Here is a 16,580-nt window from a genome sequence, read left to right on the forward strand (position 1 = left end):
AGGACCAAAAACTGAATCGATTTTCTAGAAAAAATGAAGCATTTTAGAGTTGTCAAAATAAACTTAAGGTTTCTTTTAAACCTTTCTTAAGTCAAAAAACAAGAGGAAATACACTTAAACATAATTTGGGGGTAAAGGTTTAAAGTAGAGTATGGTTGACCTAAAAGTGGATAAGAATTAAATAAAAAATGCAAAACCTTCTTTTATCTGCTTGGGCAACCAATGGCATATTTATAAAGGGCATACACTAAAATTGTTTTCAATAAAATTTATAAAGACTAAAAGACATGACATTGGACCAAATTAGTTGAACTCTACTTAAGAGAAATCTTAAGTGTGTTTTGGTCCGAAAATGAAATGACTTCAATCCTTATATACATTTTTTAAGAAAATCCAACTCTCTTTTTCCTTAAACAAAAGACTTTGGCCAAAAATATTTTATGATATGCCATGACAGTTTTACATAACGAAAACTCTTTTAGCAAAACACATTAGTCACACATTGAAGCTCGTAGGTCAACCCTATTCTACGGATCCTTAATAATAGGGTGCTTAAAACCTTCCCTAGGGGATCACCAGGACCCTTACCTCGAACTCTGGTTTAAATAGATTTTTTTACTTGTTTGATAAAACCACTTTAACTTGGTTTTCCTAATTTACCTTATAAATTAGGTGGCGACTCTAAAAATATAAAAATCCAAATAGAATCCACAACCTCAAAGTAGCTTTTATGCCTCGCGTAAAAGTGAACCGTAAAATCTCTCACACAGTAACAATGAAGAATCGAGATGAATTTATGAAAAAAGAAAGATAAAGAAGACAACCGACAATAACCTAGTAACTTCAATTTTGTCGGAAAGAGTCTTTAAACCACAAATATCAAAAACAAAGGAAAATGGGCCGAGCATAAGCAGTGAAGTGTTTGGGACCTAGCTAGAAGACTTATGCAATGAAATATTTCAAGGCCCAAGATGCAGAAATGAAATATAAAGTCAGTTTACAAATGCAAAAAATGAAGATATACAAATAGACAATCCTATGTAGAGTTTCTTATAGAAAGTACAAGTGTGCAAAAGTACAAAATTAGTTTTTAGCATAGCTATAGTTAGTTAGGAATTTATTTTAATTGCAATTACACTTTTAGTCCCTAGATTAGAGTTGTATAAATACATGTGCAAATTATTCAATGGAATACAAGGAAAATTCTCAAATATCTTCTTCAATTTCTTTCACGGTATCAGAGCAGTGAGCTCGATTCAAATCTCTTTTCAGCATCAAAATCATCTTCCTTTCATTTACTTGTCTTGATCATTCACTATGGCTGACAATACTGAAAAAACCTAAGCAGCACACACTGAAAATGTTGTTCCAGTGGAAACAAACAACCCTCATCATCTTCATCCTTCAGATACACCTGGGATGAATCTTGTTAGTACTATCTTTGAATGAAAGGGGTAACCAGGATGGAGAAGATCTGTGATGATTTCTTTTTCAGCAAAGAAAAAATTGGGTTTCATCAATGGTCACTGCAAAGCACCGGATGTGAACTCTACTGAGTTTAAGCAATGGAATTGTTGCAATGACATGGTGACTGCCTGGTTGTTGAATTCCTTGTCCAAAGAGATTAAGGACAATATCATTTTTTCAACAACTGCTAAAGAACTATGGGATAGCCTTGAACACAGGTCTGGAAGGTCAAATGGGGAGAAAGTTTTCCACCTGCAAAAAGAACTAAGCTTGTTAGTTCAGGGATCTACTGATATTTCAGGCTATTTCATAAAGATTAAGAGAATATGGGATGAACTAGACTCTTTAAACTCAGATATAGTTAGCAATGTAACTGCGCTTGTGATGAAAAGAGGAAGCTGTCAAAATCTCTTCAGGATCAGAGATTTATCCAATTCTTGATGGGTCTAAATGATGTTATGCTCAGGCAAGAGAAAACATTCTGATGATGAATCCTTTTCCTGGGATGGATTATGCTTTTCCCTCTTTTTGCAAGATGAGAATCAGAGGGAAGTTTATGCAAATACACAGATTCTCACTGATTCAGCATTATTAAAGGACAAGTATTCAAAGACCTATAAATCAACCTTACAGGAACATAAATCAATTTCAAAAGCCTGGAGGATATCCTCAAAGGTCAGGAAATGGACCAAGGAAGTTCAAAGGCAAGAGATCAAAGTACAACCCAAATGTGAGTTGTACAAAGCCTGAAGGTGAGGCATGTTGAGGATGATTTCTATAGACTCATAGGATTTCTTGAGGACTTTGAGTTCACTAACCCATGAGGGTATCAAGGACCAGTGAAGTCTAATGTAGAAATAGGAAATGAAGACAATCAAAGAACATATACAGGAAATAATGAGGTGCACAATTGCAATCAGCTTTTCAGCAAAGAACAGTCAAATGAAATTACAAACATATTCAAGCAAATGCAAATAGGGAAAGTAGGGGCATCTGGATCAGAGATCAATGCTAATGCAATAGCTGGTACAGTTCCTAAATACTCAGGAACCTGTTTTCTGTTTATAACGCTAAAACCTGGATCATAGAATCAGGTGCATCTGAACATATGTGTTCTGATTCATCAACTTTTTCTTCTTTAACTGGTCTTCCTACCCCTATCAACATCACTAAACCTAATTCTTTTAAATTGGTAGTCACACATATAGGAAATGTCCCTATTCAATCCAATCTTGTTCTTAAGAATGTGTTTCTTGTCCCTGATTTCAAACATAATCTGATTTTAATCAATAGATTGTGTATTCAACTCCATTGTTATATTTTTTCACAGCTTCCAAGTGTCTATTGCAGGACCTTTCCTTGAAGAGGGTAGAAGTTTTTGGTGAAGTTCAGGATGGACTTTATCTCCTACAACCTAGAGTTTCTGTTTCTAAAAATCCATCTAATCAAGATGTTTTTAATTTACAAGAAGGAAGTAATTCCAATCATGTAGCAAGTACTTTTCAATTTCCATTTTTTGCCTCAGCTATTTTAAATGTAAAGCTTTGGCATGTAAGGTTTTGGCATTTGCCCTTTTCAGTAATGAAAAAGTTCAATTTCATTTCTTTTCCTTCAAATTTTGAATGTGTGAGTGACATATGCCCTAGAGCTAGACAAATAATAAAGTTCTTTCCTATCATTCAAATCAGATCTAAAAGAATATTTGAATTTATTCATATAGACACTTGCGGTCCATATAAACATGCCACTCACAATGGATATAAATATTTCCTTACTATAGTGGATGACTATAGTAGGGGAACCTGGACCTTCGTATTAACAATGCAATGTTTTTCCTGCTTTGAAATCATTTCTCAAGATGGTTAAAAGACTGTTTGAAGTGGATGTTAAGGGTATTAGATCAGACAATGCACTTGAATTGAGGAGAGGATCACAAGAGACAACTTTTTTAGTTGATCAAGGTATTGTGCATCAAAGGAGTTGTACTACGACCCCACAACAAAATAGGATAGTTGAGAGGAAGCATAGACGTCTATTGAAAAGTGCCTATGTGGGTCATAGAAAAGAAAATACATAAAGTCTAACAAGCGAGCCATGCTTCCTTGAAATTTGCGTAACTGTCATCACCTATGGTAAGAAAAAGAAAAAAACTAGCTTGGGGGTTGCTTATTCAATCTCATGTTCTGATAACAACCTAACTGAAACTCTAAGAAATTTAAAAAAACAACAAAAGGAAATAAAAGGGATAAATGAAGAATTGGGGATGAAGAATTAGAAGGATAGAAACTAGACCCTTAGAGTATTGATTCTATGGACAAGATTGGGTATATGAAACCCAATCCCTTTCAATTGAAATTCAATTCTAGAACCTAAGTTATTTGAATTTCAAAGGAAGACTCTAATTTGAATCCACAAATGAGCAATCCTATGTAAACCCAATGGAAATACAATGCAAGTAGCAACTAAGAAATCACACTTAGTTAAATAACCAAACAAACTATATTATCAACTAAACAATCTCTCAAATGAGTTTTTCATCATATTCAAGCTAAGGTAAAATGAAAGGCTAAGTGTCATATTTATACTAATGCTATTACAACAAAGGCCCTAAAGTGGCTCTTTGCAAAAATAACCCCACATGGGCCTTCAATTGCATCCAACGTCCCAATGCTTGCAATTATGACCTCCATTTGCAATCTTAGCCTTGAATTGGATTCTTATCCAAGATTTGTACCCTTTAGCCCTAATTTGCACTTCTAGTTGTTTTACGCTCCTAGCCACTTTGAGTAGTAGACTCCCCATCCGCTTGACAAGCTATCTTCTAAAAGCCATATGCTCTCTTATGTGGATCATCAAGAGGCTCCAATGCCCTTCTTAGCATCCTTGAGCCAATTGTGCCATTTATTTCTTGTAGGATCATATCATCATCCCCTTCTTGAAAATGATTCTTCCTCGAGTTCGTACCTTGCAAAATCATAGGGGAGACAAACAAGGATAGTGGCCTTATAGCACGGGGTTAGTAAACAAGATAAAAATCCTATAGTCATGCCAAGGACACACAAACTTGTGGTAAAACCAAGTATCAATAAGGATCACCAATAAAATTTCCATACATGGGGTACCAAGATGTTGGTCCCTCCAAAGATCATCAAACGAGGACAAAGTATCCCCAATCACAAATGCTTTCAATACCAAGTCATGACAAGGGAAGGCAATACCAGGATTAAAGACTAAAACATCTCCCAAGCCATTTAGCATGCAATCACTATCCATCATTAATTCACGTAGTGGCACAAAGCAAGACTCAAATGCAAGAAGGCGGTAAAGAAATGTACCACATAAAATGACTTCCTCATCCATAGTTTATAATCCCTCAAGAGGAGGTTTCTATCACAAGGGAAAGAGTCATCTTCCCATGGCGGGTTCCCATAGAACTTAAGATGTCCAAATGTGACTACATTCTCCCAATCCAAGACATATAATTGTGCATATCACTATCAACAATCGTGTCACTATCAAACAAAACATTATCCTTAAAGAGAGAATATGCAACTAAAAGATGGTAATTAAGGCAAGGAAATACACTCTCTAAAGCAACAATAGAAGCACAAATGCCAACACTAGGTGGACACAAATCGATCTTGCAAGAAGACTCAATTCGATCATCATAAGGATCAACTAGTGTGTGATCACTCTCAACAAGGACATCATCAATAATTAGCAATGAACCACCATATTTAAAAAAATACAAAACTTTATCCTTACTCAATTGGTCATAGTCACAAAGAGTGTAAGGATTAGCTCTGTTACCTTGTAGATCATGTTCATAAGCTTTGTCACCTTGGTCAAGTCCCTTGCATTGGCTTTCCTCATCGGAGGAGGTTTTAAATACTTCACTATCCAAAGGAACTTGGTAACCTTCGGGCATTATTTCCTTTGGATGATTATCCTTATGAGTACCTACAAAAGAAACAAGACAACTAGAAGAAGTAGAAAGGTTAGAAGGGTTAGCATGAGTTGGTGACAACTCCCTCACATCACTACACATAACCTCTCCACCTAATATGTCCTTCGAATAAAAGTTTGGTTTGGAAACCATACACCTTTTTCCCTTCTTTTGAGTTGAACTTTGTCCTCCTTGAACAACCAAGGTCTCATTTTCATTACCTCCATGCCCCCTTTTTGAACCCTCTCACGGAGTTCCTTCATGATTCTACAGTCTTCACTCACTTCGTAGGGAGTCAATGGAGCAAGGGTGAATTTCTTGCCATCCAACACAAACGAGTACTTGTTAGATCTTCCACTATGTTGAGCATCTCTTTCAAATTGTCAAGGTCTCCCAAGCAACAAATGACACGCTTGCATTGGTAACACATCACATAAGATTTCATCTTGATACCTACTAATGCTAAACTTGATAACGGCTTGCTTGGTTACCTTCATTTAACCACATTCATTGAACCATTAGAGCTTGTAGGTACTAGGGTGTTTCCTTGTGGGGAATATTATATTCTCAACCAAGAGTTGGCTCACCGCATTGGTACAACTCCCACCGTCAATTATCAATGAACACACCTTGTCCACTATCTTACATCTTGCATGAAATAGATTTTCTCTTTGATCAAGCCCTTCTCTAGCTATAGCACCCATGGCTCGTCGCACTATAATATCAAAGTTCAATTTTTCTTCCAATCTCTCTTCCTCACCACCATCGGAATCTCCCTCATGCTCACTCTTTTCCTCCTCATCATCACTACCAACCCTGCCCTCATTTTCCTCATCGGTTTGGTACCCATCTCATAAGACCACAATTGTCCTCCTATTAGGACAATCACTCGCAATATATCCTCTACTTTGGTATTTGAAACATTGAACGGTAGATGGACGAGGGAAGTTGGGTTTAATATTGTTACCTCATTTGGTTTGTTCATCTCCTTTGTCCTTGTAGTCAAACTTGGCTTGAGGAGTTTGAATGGTGGTCTTGGGCTTCTCCCAAGCGGGAGACTTCCATTTCTCTTTACCATTGCCCTACGGTGAAGTTTTTAGTGTTCTTTTCCTTGTACGACCTCTGTTCCTTCAAATCCGCTTCAACCTTGGAAGCATCATGAAACGCTTCCTCTAGACTCATATAATTTGTAGCCTCATGGGTTTGGATATCTCCCGATTCAAGTTAGCCACAAATCTTATGAGGTGTAGTTCAAGTGCTTCTCTATTTTGGACTTCATCCTCAAATTTAAAAATTCATCAAAGTACGCCTCAACACTCTTGGAGACTTGCTTCAACATGTGTACCTTCTTAAGGACTTCTTGATAGTAGGTAGGAGGCAAGTACCTCGTCTCCATGAGCTCAATCTAGTCATTCCACGTAGGAAGATCAAAGATAGGTTGTTGATCCTTTTCTAGCTTCTTAGATTCCCACTAAGTTGATGCGTATCCCTCAAATTGAGTGAGGGCATACCTTGTCTTCAAAGCCTCCCAAACATTGTTGGTGAGGAATATCCTCTCACTTTGCCACTTCTATTCAAGAAACTCCTTCGGATCACTACTCCCCGTGAACTTGGAAAGTGCTACCTTGATGGTATTCAAATTTCGGTCATTGTCTCCGCGAGTCTCATTGCCTTTCTATCTACCTTGGTATACATGAACTTGGAACCTAGCATCATGACCTTGGAACCTAGCAAATCCAACTTGCCTTCTTCTACCCCGGTTGTTCATCTCCCCACACCTTCCTCCTTGTCGATACTCATCCCACCACCTCTCTAGTTGCGTCTCCTCATACTTCACGTCATCCAACGGGTCTTGGTATTGGGTTTTGGTAGGGATCTTGTTGTTGGTTTTGGGGAGGTGCTTGTGGTAGTATATTTTGTGGGGTTCTTTGTGGTATTTGCTCGTTTTGAATGGTTTGGTAGACTTAGGGATACGTTTGTCGATTAGTGTTTGGAAGGTGGGTGGGTGGTGTTGTGGAGCCTTTTGGGTAGGTAAAGAGGTGGTCGGGGATAGCACAAGACATGTGCTTTCCCGAGTGTAAGCGTCGAGGTAGTCTCCCTATTCTTACCTAAATCTCCTTCAACATGAGAGCGGGGAGTGCCCACTCTACTTGAACTCTCCAAACTCCCTATCCTCTCTTCGATCCCCATTACTTTCGATGTCAACTCCGTCAATTGCTTAAGGATCATGTTCAAGGTGTTTGGGTCCTCCACTTCTTGAGTATGATCTCCTTGATTAGACATTATAACCTGCAAAACTAGCAAACGATGTTAGTAGTAAAAGCCTCACGTTGCTCGTATTGAACTCTCAATCCTTACCACACTCCCGTGCTCTTTCGAAGTTGTTGATCAATCGCTTGACCAATCAAATTCATATGGTTACTTATCATTTGTGCTAGAATGGATTCTTGTTTAGATGAAAGAAGGACGACTCAAAGCAAACGGACAAGAGCCAATAAAGTTTCAACTAAATAAAAGAGAAAAGCTTGAAAGAAATTGGCACGAAATGAAATTCGGACTCAAGAACTAGTTAACAACAAGTAAGATCGATTACTAGGTGTTACTTAGTTGGAAGAATCAAAGAAAATAGATTAGGAAAGATTCAAACCATTTTGGACACTTAGAAATTTTTTTGGAAATTTTTTTGATGTTCACGCGTTGCTCATGCACCGCGGGTGCATCACGCAAAAATATGCCTCTGAAAGTGTAGTGCACGCGCCCCGAATAGAATTTTTTTTGACCTCGCTCGTTAGGCGCCTAACGCCTGATGTGGCCACGCGCGTTAGTCGTGCAACGTACGTGCCACGCGCGGATCCCTGTACCCGATTGCTCGAACTTTTGGCCCGATTTTTTGAATTTTGCTGATGTATTGGGCCCACTCAACGTAGGATCTTTCCCTTTTGGGGTGGAAAAACAACTTTGTACACTTTTGACTTGGAAGACTTGGATCAAATGACCCCTTTGGTCATCTTCTTCCTCATGAATTTATGAAGGAGCTCAAGAACACTATGAACACCCATAATCCAATTCACCTCCAAATCAACTTATTTTTCCACCAAATTTCAGATCTAGACTCCCTTTCACCTAGAGAACAAAGCCCAATAACAATTAAACGTCAATTTGCCCTCAATCACCAAACCCAAATTTTAGTTCTTCAAAACCTTCAAGTTCAACAATGGTGATTGGACCAAATCTCAACCAAATAGCCTCAAACTTCATATCCAAATGTTTTCCACCTTCATAAACTCAAATCTAACTTCAAAAACATCCAAATCAATCTACAACTTCAATTTTTGAATTTTTTTGGAATTTTCGGAATATATATATATATATATATATTTGTTGTTGTTGTTCAACTGATAAGAACCTAGGATTAGAAATTGTAGGAACAATCTCTTAACCTAAGCTCTGATACCAAATGATAACAACCTAATTGAAACTCTAAGAAATTCAAAAAAACAACAAAAGGAAATAAAAGGGATAGATGAAGCATTGGGGATGAGGAATTAGAAGGATAGAAACTAGACCCTTAGAGTAACGATTCTATGGACAAGATTGGGTATATGAAACCCAATCCATTTTAATTAAAATTCAACCCTAGAACCTAAGTTATTTGAATTTCAAAGGAAGACTCTAATTGGAATCCACAAATGAGCAATCCTATGTAAATTCAATGGAAATGCAATTCAAGTAGCAACTAAGAAATCACACTTAGTTAAATAACCAAACAAACTATATTATCAACTAAACAATCTCTCAAATAAGTTTTTCATCAATATTCAAGCTAAGGTGAAATGAAAGGCTAAGTGTCATATTTATACTAATGCTCTTACAACAAAGGCACTAAAGTGACTCTTTGCGAAAATAACCCCACATGGACCTTCAATTGCATCCAACGTCCCAATGCTTCCGATTATGACCTCCATTTGCAATCTTAGCCTTGAATTGGATTCTTAGCCAAGATTTGCACCCTTTAGCCATAATTTGCACTTCTAGCCACTTTGCACTCCTAGCCACTTTGAGTAGTAGCCTCCTCATCCACTTGCCAAGCTATCTTCTAAACGCCATATGCTCTCTTATGTGGATCCACAAGAGGATCCAATGCCCTTCTTAGCATCTTTGAGCCATTTGTGCCATTTATGCCCTTTATGATCATATCATGTTCCTATTTCTTTCTGGGGAGAATGCATTTTAATTGCTACACACCTGATCAATAGACTACTAACAAAAGTTCTTAAGGGTAAAAGTCCCTACCAAGTTCTTTTTGGGAGAAAACCAAACTATGACGCCCTTAAATCCTTTGGTTGTCTTTGTTATGCTTCCATATTGAGACAAGAGAGACGTAAGTTTGATGATAGGGCTAAACCTTGTGTATTTCTAGGGCATCCTCAAGAACAAGGTTTCAAGTTATTGGACTTGCAATCTAAGAAAAATTTCATTTCTAAAGATGTTCATTTTCATGAAACTACTTTTCCTTTCTCTAATATTCAGGATTCTTGCCAGCCTTTATTTCCTCACACTTATCCTATGGTAGATCTGAATGAATTGCCTACTATTCTAAACTCTCCTCAACCACACTCTCATTTTCCTTCAAATCCTGCACCTAATAGTTTTTCTTCCTCCCCTGGATTACCTGTTTCTATTTCTCCTACTAATTCTCCTCATCCTTCACCATCTACTTCTCTTCCTATCCTTAGTCTTTCTGTTCCAACCAGACAAAGCTCAAGACTATCTCATAGACCTACATACTTGAATGATTACATTTGCAACAATATTTTTCTTACTGATCTCAACCTTTCCTGTTTTCTAAACTCACTAAACCTATCATTTATTTTTTCAGTGCTCTTTCTACCATCAATCAAAATGTTTTACATTCTTTATCAATTTATCTGAACCTACCAATTTCTTACAAGCTTCTAACCACCTTGGATGGTAACAAGATATGGATACTGAAATAGAGGCACTTATGGTTAATCATACATGGAATGTACTGGAATTACTTAAGGGTAAGAAAGCTTTGCCTTGCAAATAGGTTTACAAGGTTAAGCATAATTCAGATGGGAGCATTGAAAGATTGAAAGAAAGGTTGGTGGTATTGTAAGGGGGGATATTTAGAGGGAAGGGATTGATTAAACTGAGACTTTCTCTCCTGTGGTCAAGATGACCACAAGCAGGTGTTTACTTAGTGTGGCAATTAAGAAAGGATGGCAAGTATCTCAATTAGATGTTAGTAATGCATTTTTACATGGGGATTTACAGGAAGAGGTGTACATGAAGTTTCCTGCTAGACTAACTCCTCCTATTCCTAATCATGTGTGTTTACTCAAGAAATCCCTATGGCCTCAAGCAAGCCTCAAGGCAGTGGTATGCTAGGCTTGCTAGGGCACTCAGTTTTAAAGGGTATTTACCATCCTTGAATGATTATTCCCTCTTTTTCAAGCAAACATGTGACCTTATTTCTATTCTAGCAGTGTATGTGGATGACATACTAATCACTGGAAATGATCTGCATGAAATCATACAACTTAAGCTATTTCTCAATTCAGAGTTCATGGTTAAGGATTTAGGTGACATTCATTATTTTTTAGGAATGGAAGTATTAAGAGAAACACATGGATATATTATGAGTCAAAGAAAATTCACCTAGGATTTGTTACATGAGTTTGACTTCGCCCATTTGCCTACAATTTCCTCTCCTCTTGACCCTGTACATAAACTACATTCACATGATTACAATCTCATGCCTAATCCTACAATATACAAACATCAAGTTGGTAAGTTAAATTATCTTACTCATACCAGACCAGATCTTACCTTTGTTGTGCTGAAACTGAGCTAATTTATGTAAAAACCATGCATGTCCCATTTTTCTACAGCTCTTTGAGTTGTAAAGTACCTTTCTTTAGACCCAGGACAGGGTATTTTTCTTTCATATACTCCTTCCTTCGCCTTAGTTGCTTATTGTGGTGCGGATTGGGCCTCTTGCCTGGATTCGCGTAAATCAGTCTCTGGACTTTGCATCACACTTGGGGGTGCACCTATTTGTTGGAAGTCGAAGAAACAGGTTTCCATATCTCTCTCCTCAGCTAAAGCAAAATATAGATCAATGCGACGTGTCACAGCTGAACTCACATGGCTTGTTCGCCTTCTTCAAGATCTATCAATATCACCATCTCTCTCAGTTCCCATACATTCTAACAGCCAAGCGCTATTCACATAGCTCGGAACCCCGTATTTCACGAGAGAACCAAGCATGTGGAGCTTGACTGCCATTTCGTGCGTCAAGAACTTCAATCCGGCTTAATTTCACTTTCATTTCTTCCTTCGCAAGTTCAACTGGCCGATATTTTTAAAAAACCACTGTCTGGAGCTTCTCATTGAGGTTTTTTGGGACAGATTGGGGGTTTCGTCCTTACCCTCCAATTTGAGGGGGGATGTTGGAGAAAACTCCTCTCATTTGGATCCTTTATATCTCTCACATAGTAACAATGAAGAATTTGAGACGAATTGATGAAGAAAGAAAATAAAGAAGACAACTGACAATAACTTAGTAACTTCGATTTTGTCGGAAAGAGTCTTTCAACCACAAATTTCAAAAACAAAGAAAAATGGGCCGAGCATAAGCAATGAAATATTTGGGCCAAGCTAGAAGACTTATGCACTGAAATAGGCCCAAGATGCGGAAATGAAATATATAGTCAGTATACAAATGCAGAAAATGAAGATATACAAATAGAGAATCCTGTGTAGAATTTCTTCTAGAATGTACAGGTGTGCAAAAGTACAAAATTAGTTTTTAGCATAGCTGTTGTTAGTTAGGAATTTATTTTAATTCCATTTACACTATTAGTCCCTAGATTAAAGTTGTAGAAATACATGTACAGATTATTCAATGGAATACAAGGAAAATTCCCAAATATCTTCTTCAATTTCTTTCGTGATGAAGATATTGTTATGTGAAGTAACGGTACAGAGTATCTAAACAAAACTGACTTGGGATAAAATAAAGATACATTTTTTAATTGGTAATTTTCTTATTGTCACTGAATTTTTTATGGTCTTTAAGCTACTTGAGTTGTGCCTCTGTATTCTTGCTGACTAATATGGGTGAGCAGTGAGCTACAGTAGCTAAGTAGTATTCTTACTACCTTCTATCACTCATAAGTTAATTAAACTTACGAATCTTATTTACAGCTTAATAATTTGAAGCTAGGTAGCATTTTTACATAATTAGTTTATTTGTGAAGGGAAAAATCGAATATGTATTACCTTTTTGGTAAGTTCAAATTTGAAGTTAGTAAAACATACTACTGGGTCTGGGTAAATATGAACTGATTCTTTCTCTTGTGTTTGTCATTAGTGTTCTCTTTTTTATCCATATTATCTTTCATATGAACTTTTTTTTTTTTTTTTGAGACTGGTAACATTATTATCTTTCATATGATTTATTTTCTTTTCCCTCTCTTTCCTTCATTTACTTGTAGAATAAATTGGCACCTTATATAAGGTTATAGACATTTGATCATTCTTCATAAATCTTACACTGTCAATATTTTTGTCACAGACCGGAAAGAAGAAAACTAATTACTTGATGGAAAATGCATCACCTTTGTCATTATATAATAATACTCTCGTGGAAGCAAGCTGAAGAATGTACAGTGTTACAAATACACCTCGTATATTGTACAATTTTGTTTCCCAAATGATTGTACATAGTATGAAATGTTACATGTTAATATTTAATCAGCTTGATAGTATTCTTTGATCGTAGTACTTCCTTTATCAGTAATCCTGCTAAACAATTGAAACAAGTATAAAATTATCTTCTCTGTGTTGAACCCTTTTGGCAATCTTGTAGTTCTGCATATAACATAGCAGCGATGTCGGGCACACACTCGTGCTATCAACCATCTAGTGTGTATATATATACACACTAGAAAGAAGAGAAGACTTTTAAACTTGTGATATTAAATGAGTCGCATATATTTTGTGTCGTTATAAATTATTGCATAAAGGTAAATTATTTCCAAATATAGAAAATGGTCACTCGTTTGGCACGGATTAATAAGGAAATAGGTTCATATAAATTGAAATGGAGGGACTATATTAGAATGAAGTGGCGCTACAGGGAGAACTTACATGCTGTGCCCTGTTGGCAGTATAACTACAAATAGAACTAGAAGCGGCAGTATCAAAGACTCACGACTCAAGACTCCTTCAATGGAAATTGTTCTGATCCTTTACGCCGGAATAAGCGGTATGCATGGAGTGTGGTACATACCAAAATCTGCTATGGTTCTCCAAACAATACTTTCATTTATTCAAAAAAAGCCTCTTAGACATCAATTAAATCAGCAAAACACAAATTGGCCACACGGTCATGGTTGAATACATACCAGGTTTCTACACAATGACAGAGCCAGACACTTTACGACAGTGATTAAATCCAAACCACACTCCATTAGGTAGAAACTTATTAAATTTAAACGTAATAAGCGGACGATTTGGACCATACACCTTCACACTCTCTGGTTTCCAGCCATCAGATCCAACCCTCAGCAAGTTAAGGTAACAGATCTCGTAAGTACATGGGCCACGTAACTGGAAAGTATCGGTAGAGCACGTCTCGAATATCCTTGACGATGGATTATCTAGTCTTGGTGCATACACCTGTAGCAATTTTCACGGTTTAGTGGTTCGAGCCAAGGTTCTCTAAGTAGTACTACCAATAACCAAAATACAAAAGAAAGTTAGTAGAAGTAATAGTTTTCAACCAATTCTCTTTAAAAGATTTTGGAGTTAATTTTTGAAAGGGTCATTCAATTTCATGTGTTTGATTTTTACTAACCGGTAAGAATTAGTTACACTGATAAGTGTGTCAAATGGGGGAGGGGGGAGTTGGATCAAGGATAACAACGGTCATGATGCATCTCACTCAATGTCTACATGAATTAACATGTTTAGATCAATTAGCGCTAATTCTGTGCATAACTAACCCACAACTCAAAAACAAAAAAGAGATAACAATAAAAGACACATCTGAAATATCATTTTTTCACGAGCTTCACACCCCAACTATCGGTTGTTTCCTTTTCTTACCTACCTGAACTATCACCATTTTTTTAATTAAAACACACCTAGTTGATTGTTCAGGTAGGAAAAAGGAACTAGTTGGCCTAGTCAGCTTCGAGGTGTGTTTTCATACGTAGATGGTGATAATTCAGGTAGACAAAGGAACCAATTGATAGTTAGGTATGGAACTCACGAAAAAGTGTTAATTCAGGTGTTTTTTTAACTATTAACTCTTTTTGAAAGGGTCATCCAATTTCATCTTTTTGATTTTACTAATTGTAAGAGTTAGTTACACTGATAAGAGTGTCAAATGGGGGAGGGGGAGTTGGATCAAGGACCACAACGGTCATGACGCATCTCACTCAATGTTTACATGAATTAACATGTATTTCATCAATTAGCCCAAATTGTGTGCATAACCAACCGACAACTCACAAAAATAAAAAGGGTCACAAAATTAAACTTCAAGAGTAGTTATTTTCTTAATACAGGGGGAGGGGGAGAGAAAATGGGCCTAAAAGATTACAGAAAGAGAAACACGCACCAAATCTAGGTTCTCTTATCTGGAAGATAGTCCAACAGACTCAATTTGGACGAGTTGGAGAGGTTCTATTTTGAGTTAATGGTCGAAAATGAACTTAAATTTATTACTTTTTCGCTAGTTTCATACCTTAACGTAATTATCCGTTGTTCCTTTTACTTATCTAAACTATCACTCCCCCTGTATTGAAACACACCTTGATGCAGAGTTGGCCAACTATTCATTGTTCCCTTTACCTACCTAAACTAGCAGCGAGGTGTTTTTTAATACGAAGGGAGTGATAGTTTAAGTAGGTAAGAAGTAGGTAAGAGGAAAGACTGGATAGTTGAGGTATGAAACTTACGAAAAAGTGATAGTTTAGGTGTGCTATTGACCATGGGCTCCTATATTTTTGTAGGCTAAGTTGACACATCTACATGTACCCCAAGATAAAAGAACCAAGATACTTAATAATCAAGAACTCAATTTGCTAAACGGGTGGATCTTAGATTTAACTTATTGTCTGTAAGGTTTATTCTGGGTGACTTACTTTTCTGCCTTTAAAGTAGAGAAGCAGTCATCAAGATTCAAGAAATGAAGGCTGCATATATATTACTACTAGAAATGTCATTTCCTCAATTGGATTTAACTTGACTATAGTGAGAGATCCAAGATTTACCCATTACTTTGAACCGAATATATATGTAGAGTTGACATTTGGAATTACAGTTTAAAAGGGAGTCTCACCTCAAAACCATAAGCATCTCCAAAAGCAATACTGACTCTGTCTCTGGTGTATTTAGTTGAAGAACAACTTGTTTTTATGGTCAATGTGTATGAGCAGCTCCTAGCAGCAGTAACTGCGGTCTAATTTCTCAAACAAACAAAAAAGATTGCATAAATATCAGCATATAATATCAAATGAAAATGTTATTTTGTGCAACTGGATTAAGCTTCTTTTACCTGATCAGATTTGATTCTGAAGGATCTTAAAACATGGGGTTCTGTTGAAGTAACTGATGTTGCTTGGGAGAAATTGAAGAAACCAGCAAATAAGAGCACAAGGAGCAGAGAGTTTCTTCCCCCCATTTTCATCACCGTATACTTTTCATCATTGTTTTGTTGACTTTTAATAGCCTCACCTCTTTTTTTTTTTTTTTTTTACCTGCTTCTTGTTCGCTAACAAATTTGTAAGTCGTATTATTCATATTTACTGCTAATAGGATGGGAAAAATTGGTGCGGTAAAGGGATTATCGTAACTAATTACTCTCTCTATTTTAATTTGGGTGACATTCTTTCATTTTTATTCAATCCAAAAAAAAATGACATATTTCTATAACAATCTAACTTTAGACTTCTTATTTTACTCTTAATGAAATGATTTGTAGATATACAAATTTTAATGACTTGTTTTAGACCACAAATTTTAAAAGTATTTCCGTTGATTCTTAAATTCATGCCGAGTCAAACACCATCAGTAGACATGGGCATCGAGCCGAGCACAACCGACCTTTTTATAATATCGAGCCGAGTCG

At 36.7% G+C, this 16,580-nt stretch overlaps 1 protein-coding gene and 1 long non-coding RNA gene across 2 annotated transcripts; both read right to left on the minus strand.

Annotated features, from left to right (window-relative positions):
• Window positions 1-1,049: 1,049 nt before the first annotated feature.
• On the minus strand, window positions 1,050-12,760 carry LOC132052801 (uncharacterized). The gene is made up of 3 exons (XR_009414030.1): window positions 11,267-12,760; window positions 11,096-11,157; window positions 1,050-1,719 (listed from the first exon to the last, which is right to left on the minus strand). It is a non-coding gene; the product is annotated as an uncharacterized LOC132052801 (long non-coding RNA).
• Window positions 12,761-13,535: 775 nt separating this feature from the next.
• Window positions 13,536-16,168, minus strand: LOC132052791 (embryo-specific protein ATS3A-like). The gene is made up of 3 exons (XM_059444477.1): window positions 16,008-16,168; window positions 15,792-15,911; window positions 13,536-14,122 (listed from the first exon to the last, which is right to left on the minus strand). The coding sequence occupies exons 1-3, from the start codon at window positions 16,137-16,139 to the stop codon at window positions 13,856-13,858; spliced, it is 519 nt and encodes a 172-aa protein (XP_059300460.1). The 5' UTR covers window positions 16,140-16,168; the 3' UTR covers window positions 13,536-13,855.
• Between the last annotated feature and the right edge of the window lie 412 nt (window positions 16,169-16,580).

This window comes from Lycium ferocissimum, chromosome 1, assembly GCF_029784015.1.
Source record: "Lycium ferocissimum isolate CSIRO_LF1 chromosome 1, AGI_CSIRO_Lferr_CH_V1, whole genome shotgun sequence".
In the NCBI taxonomy this organism is placed as follows: domain Eukaryota; kingdom Viridiplantae; phylum Streptophyta; class Magnoliopsida; order Solanales; family Solanaceae; genus Lycium; species Lycium ferocissimum.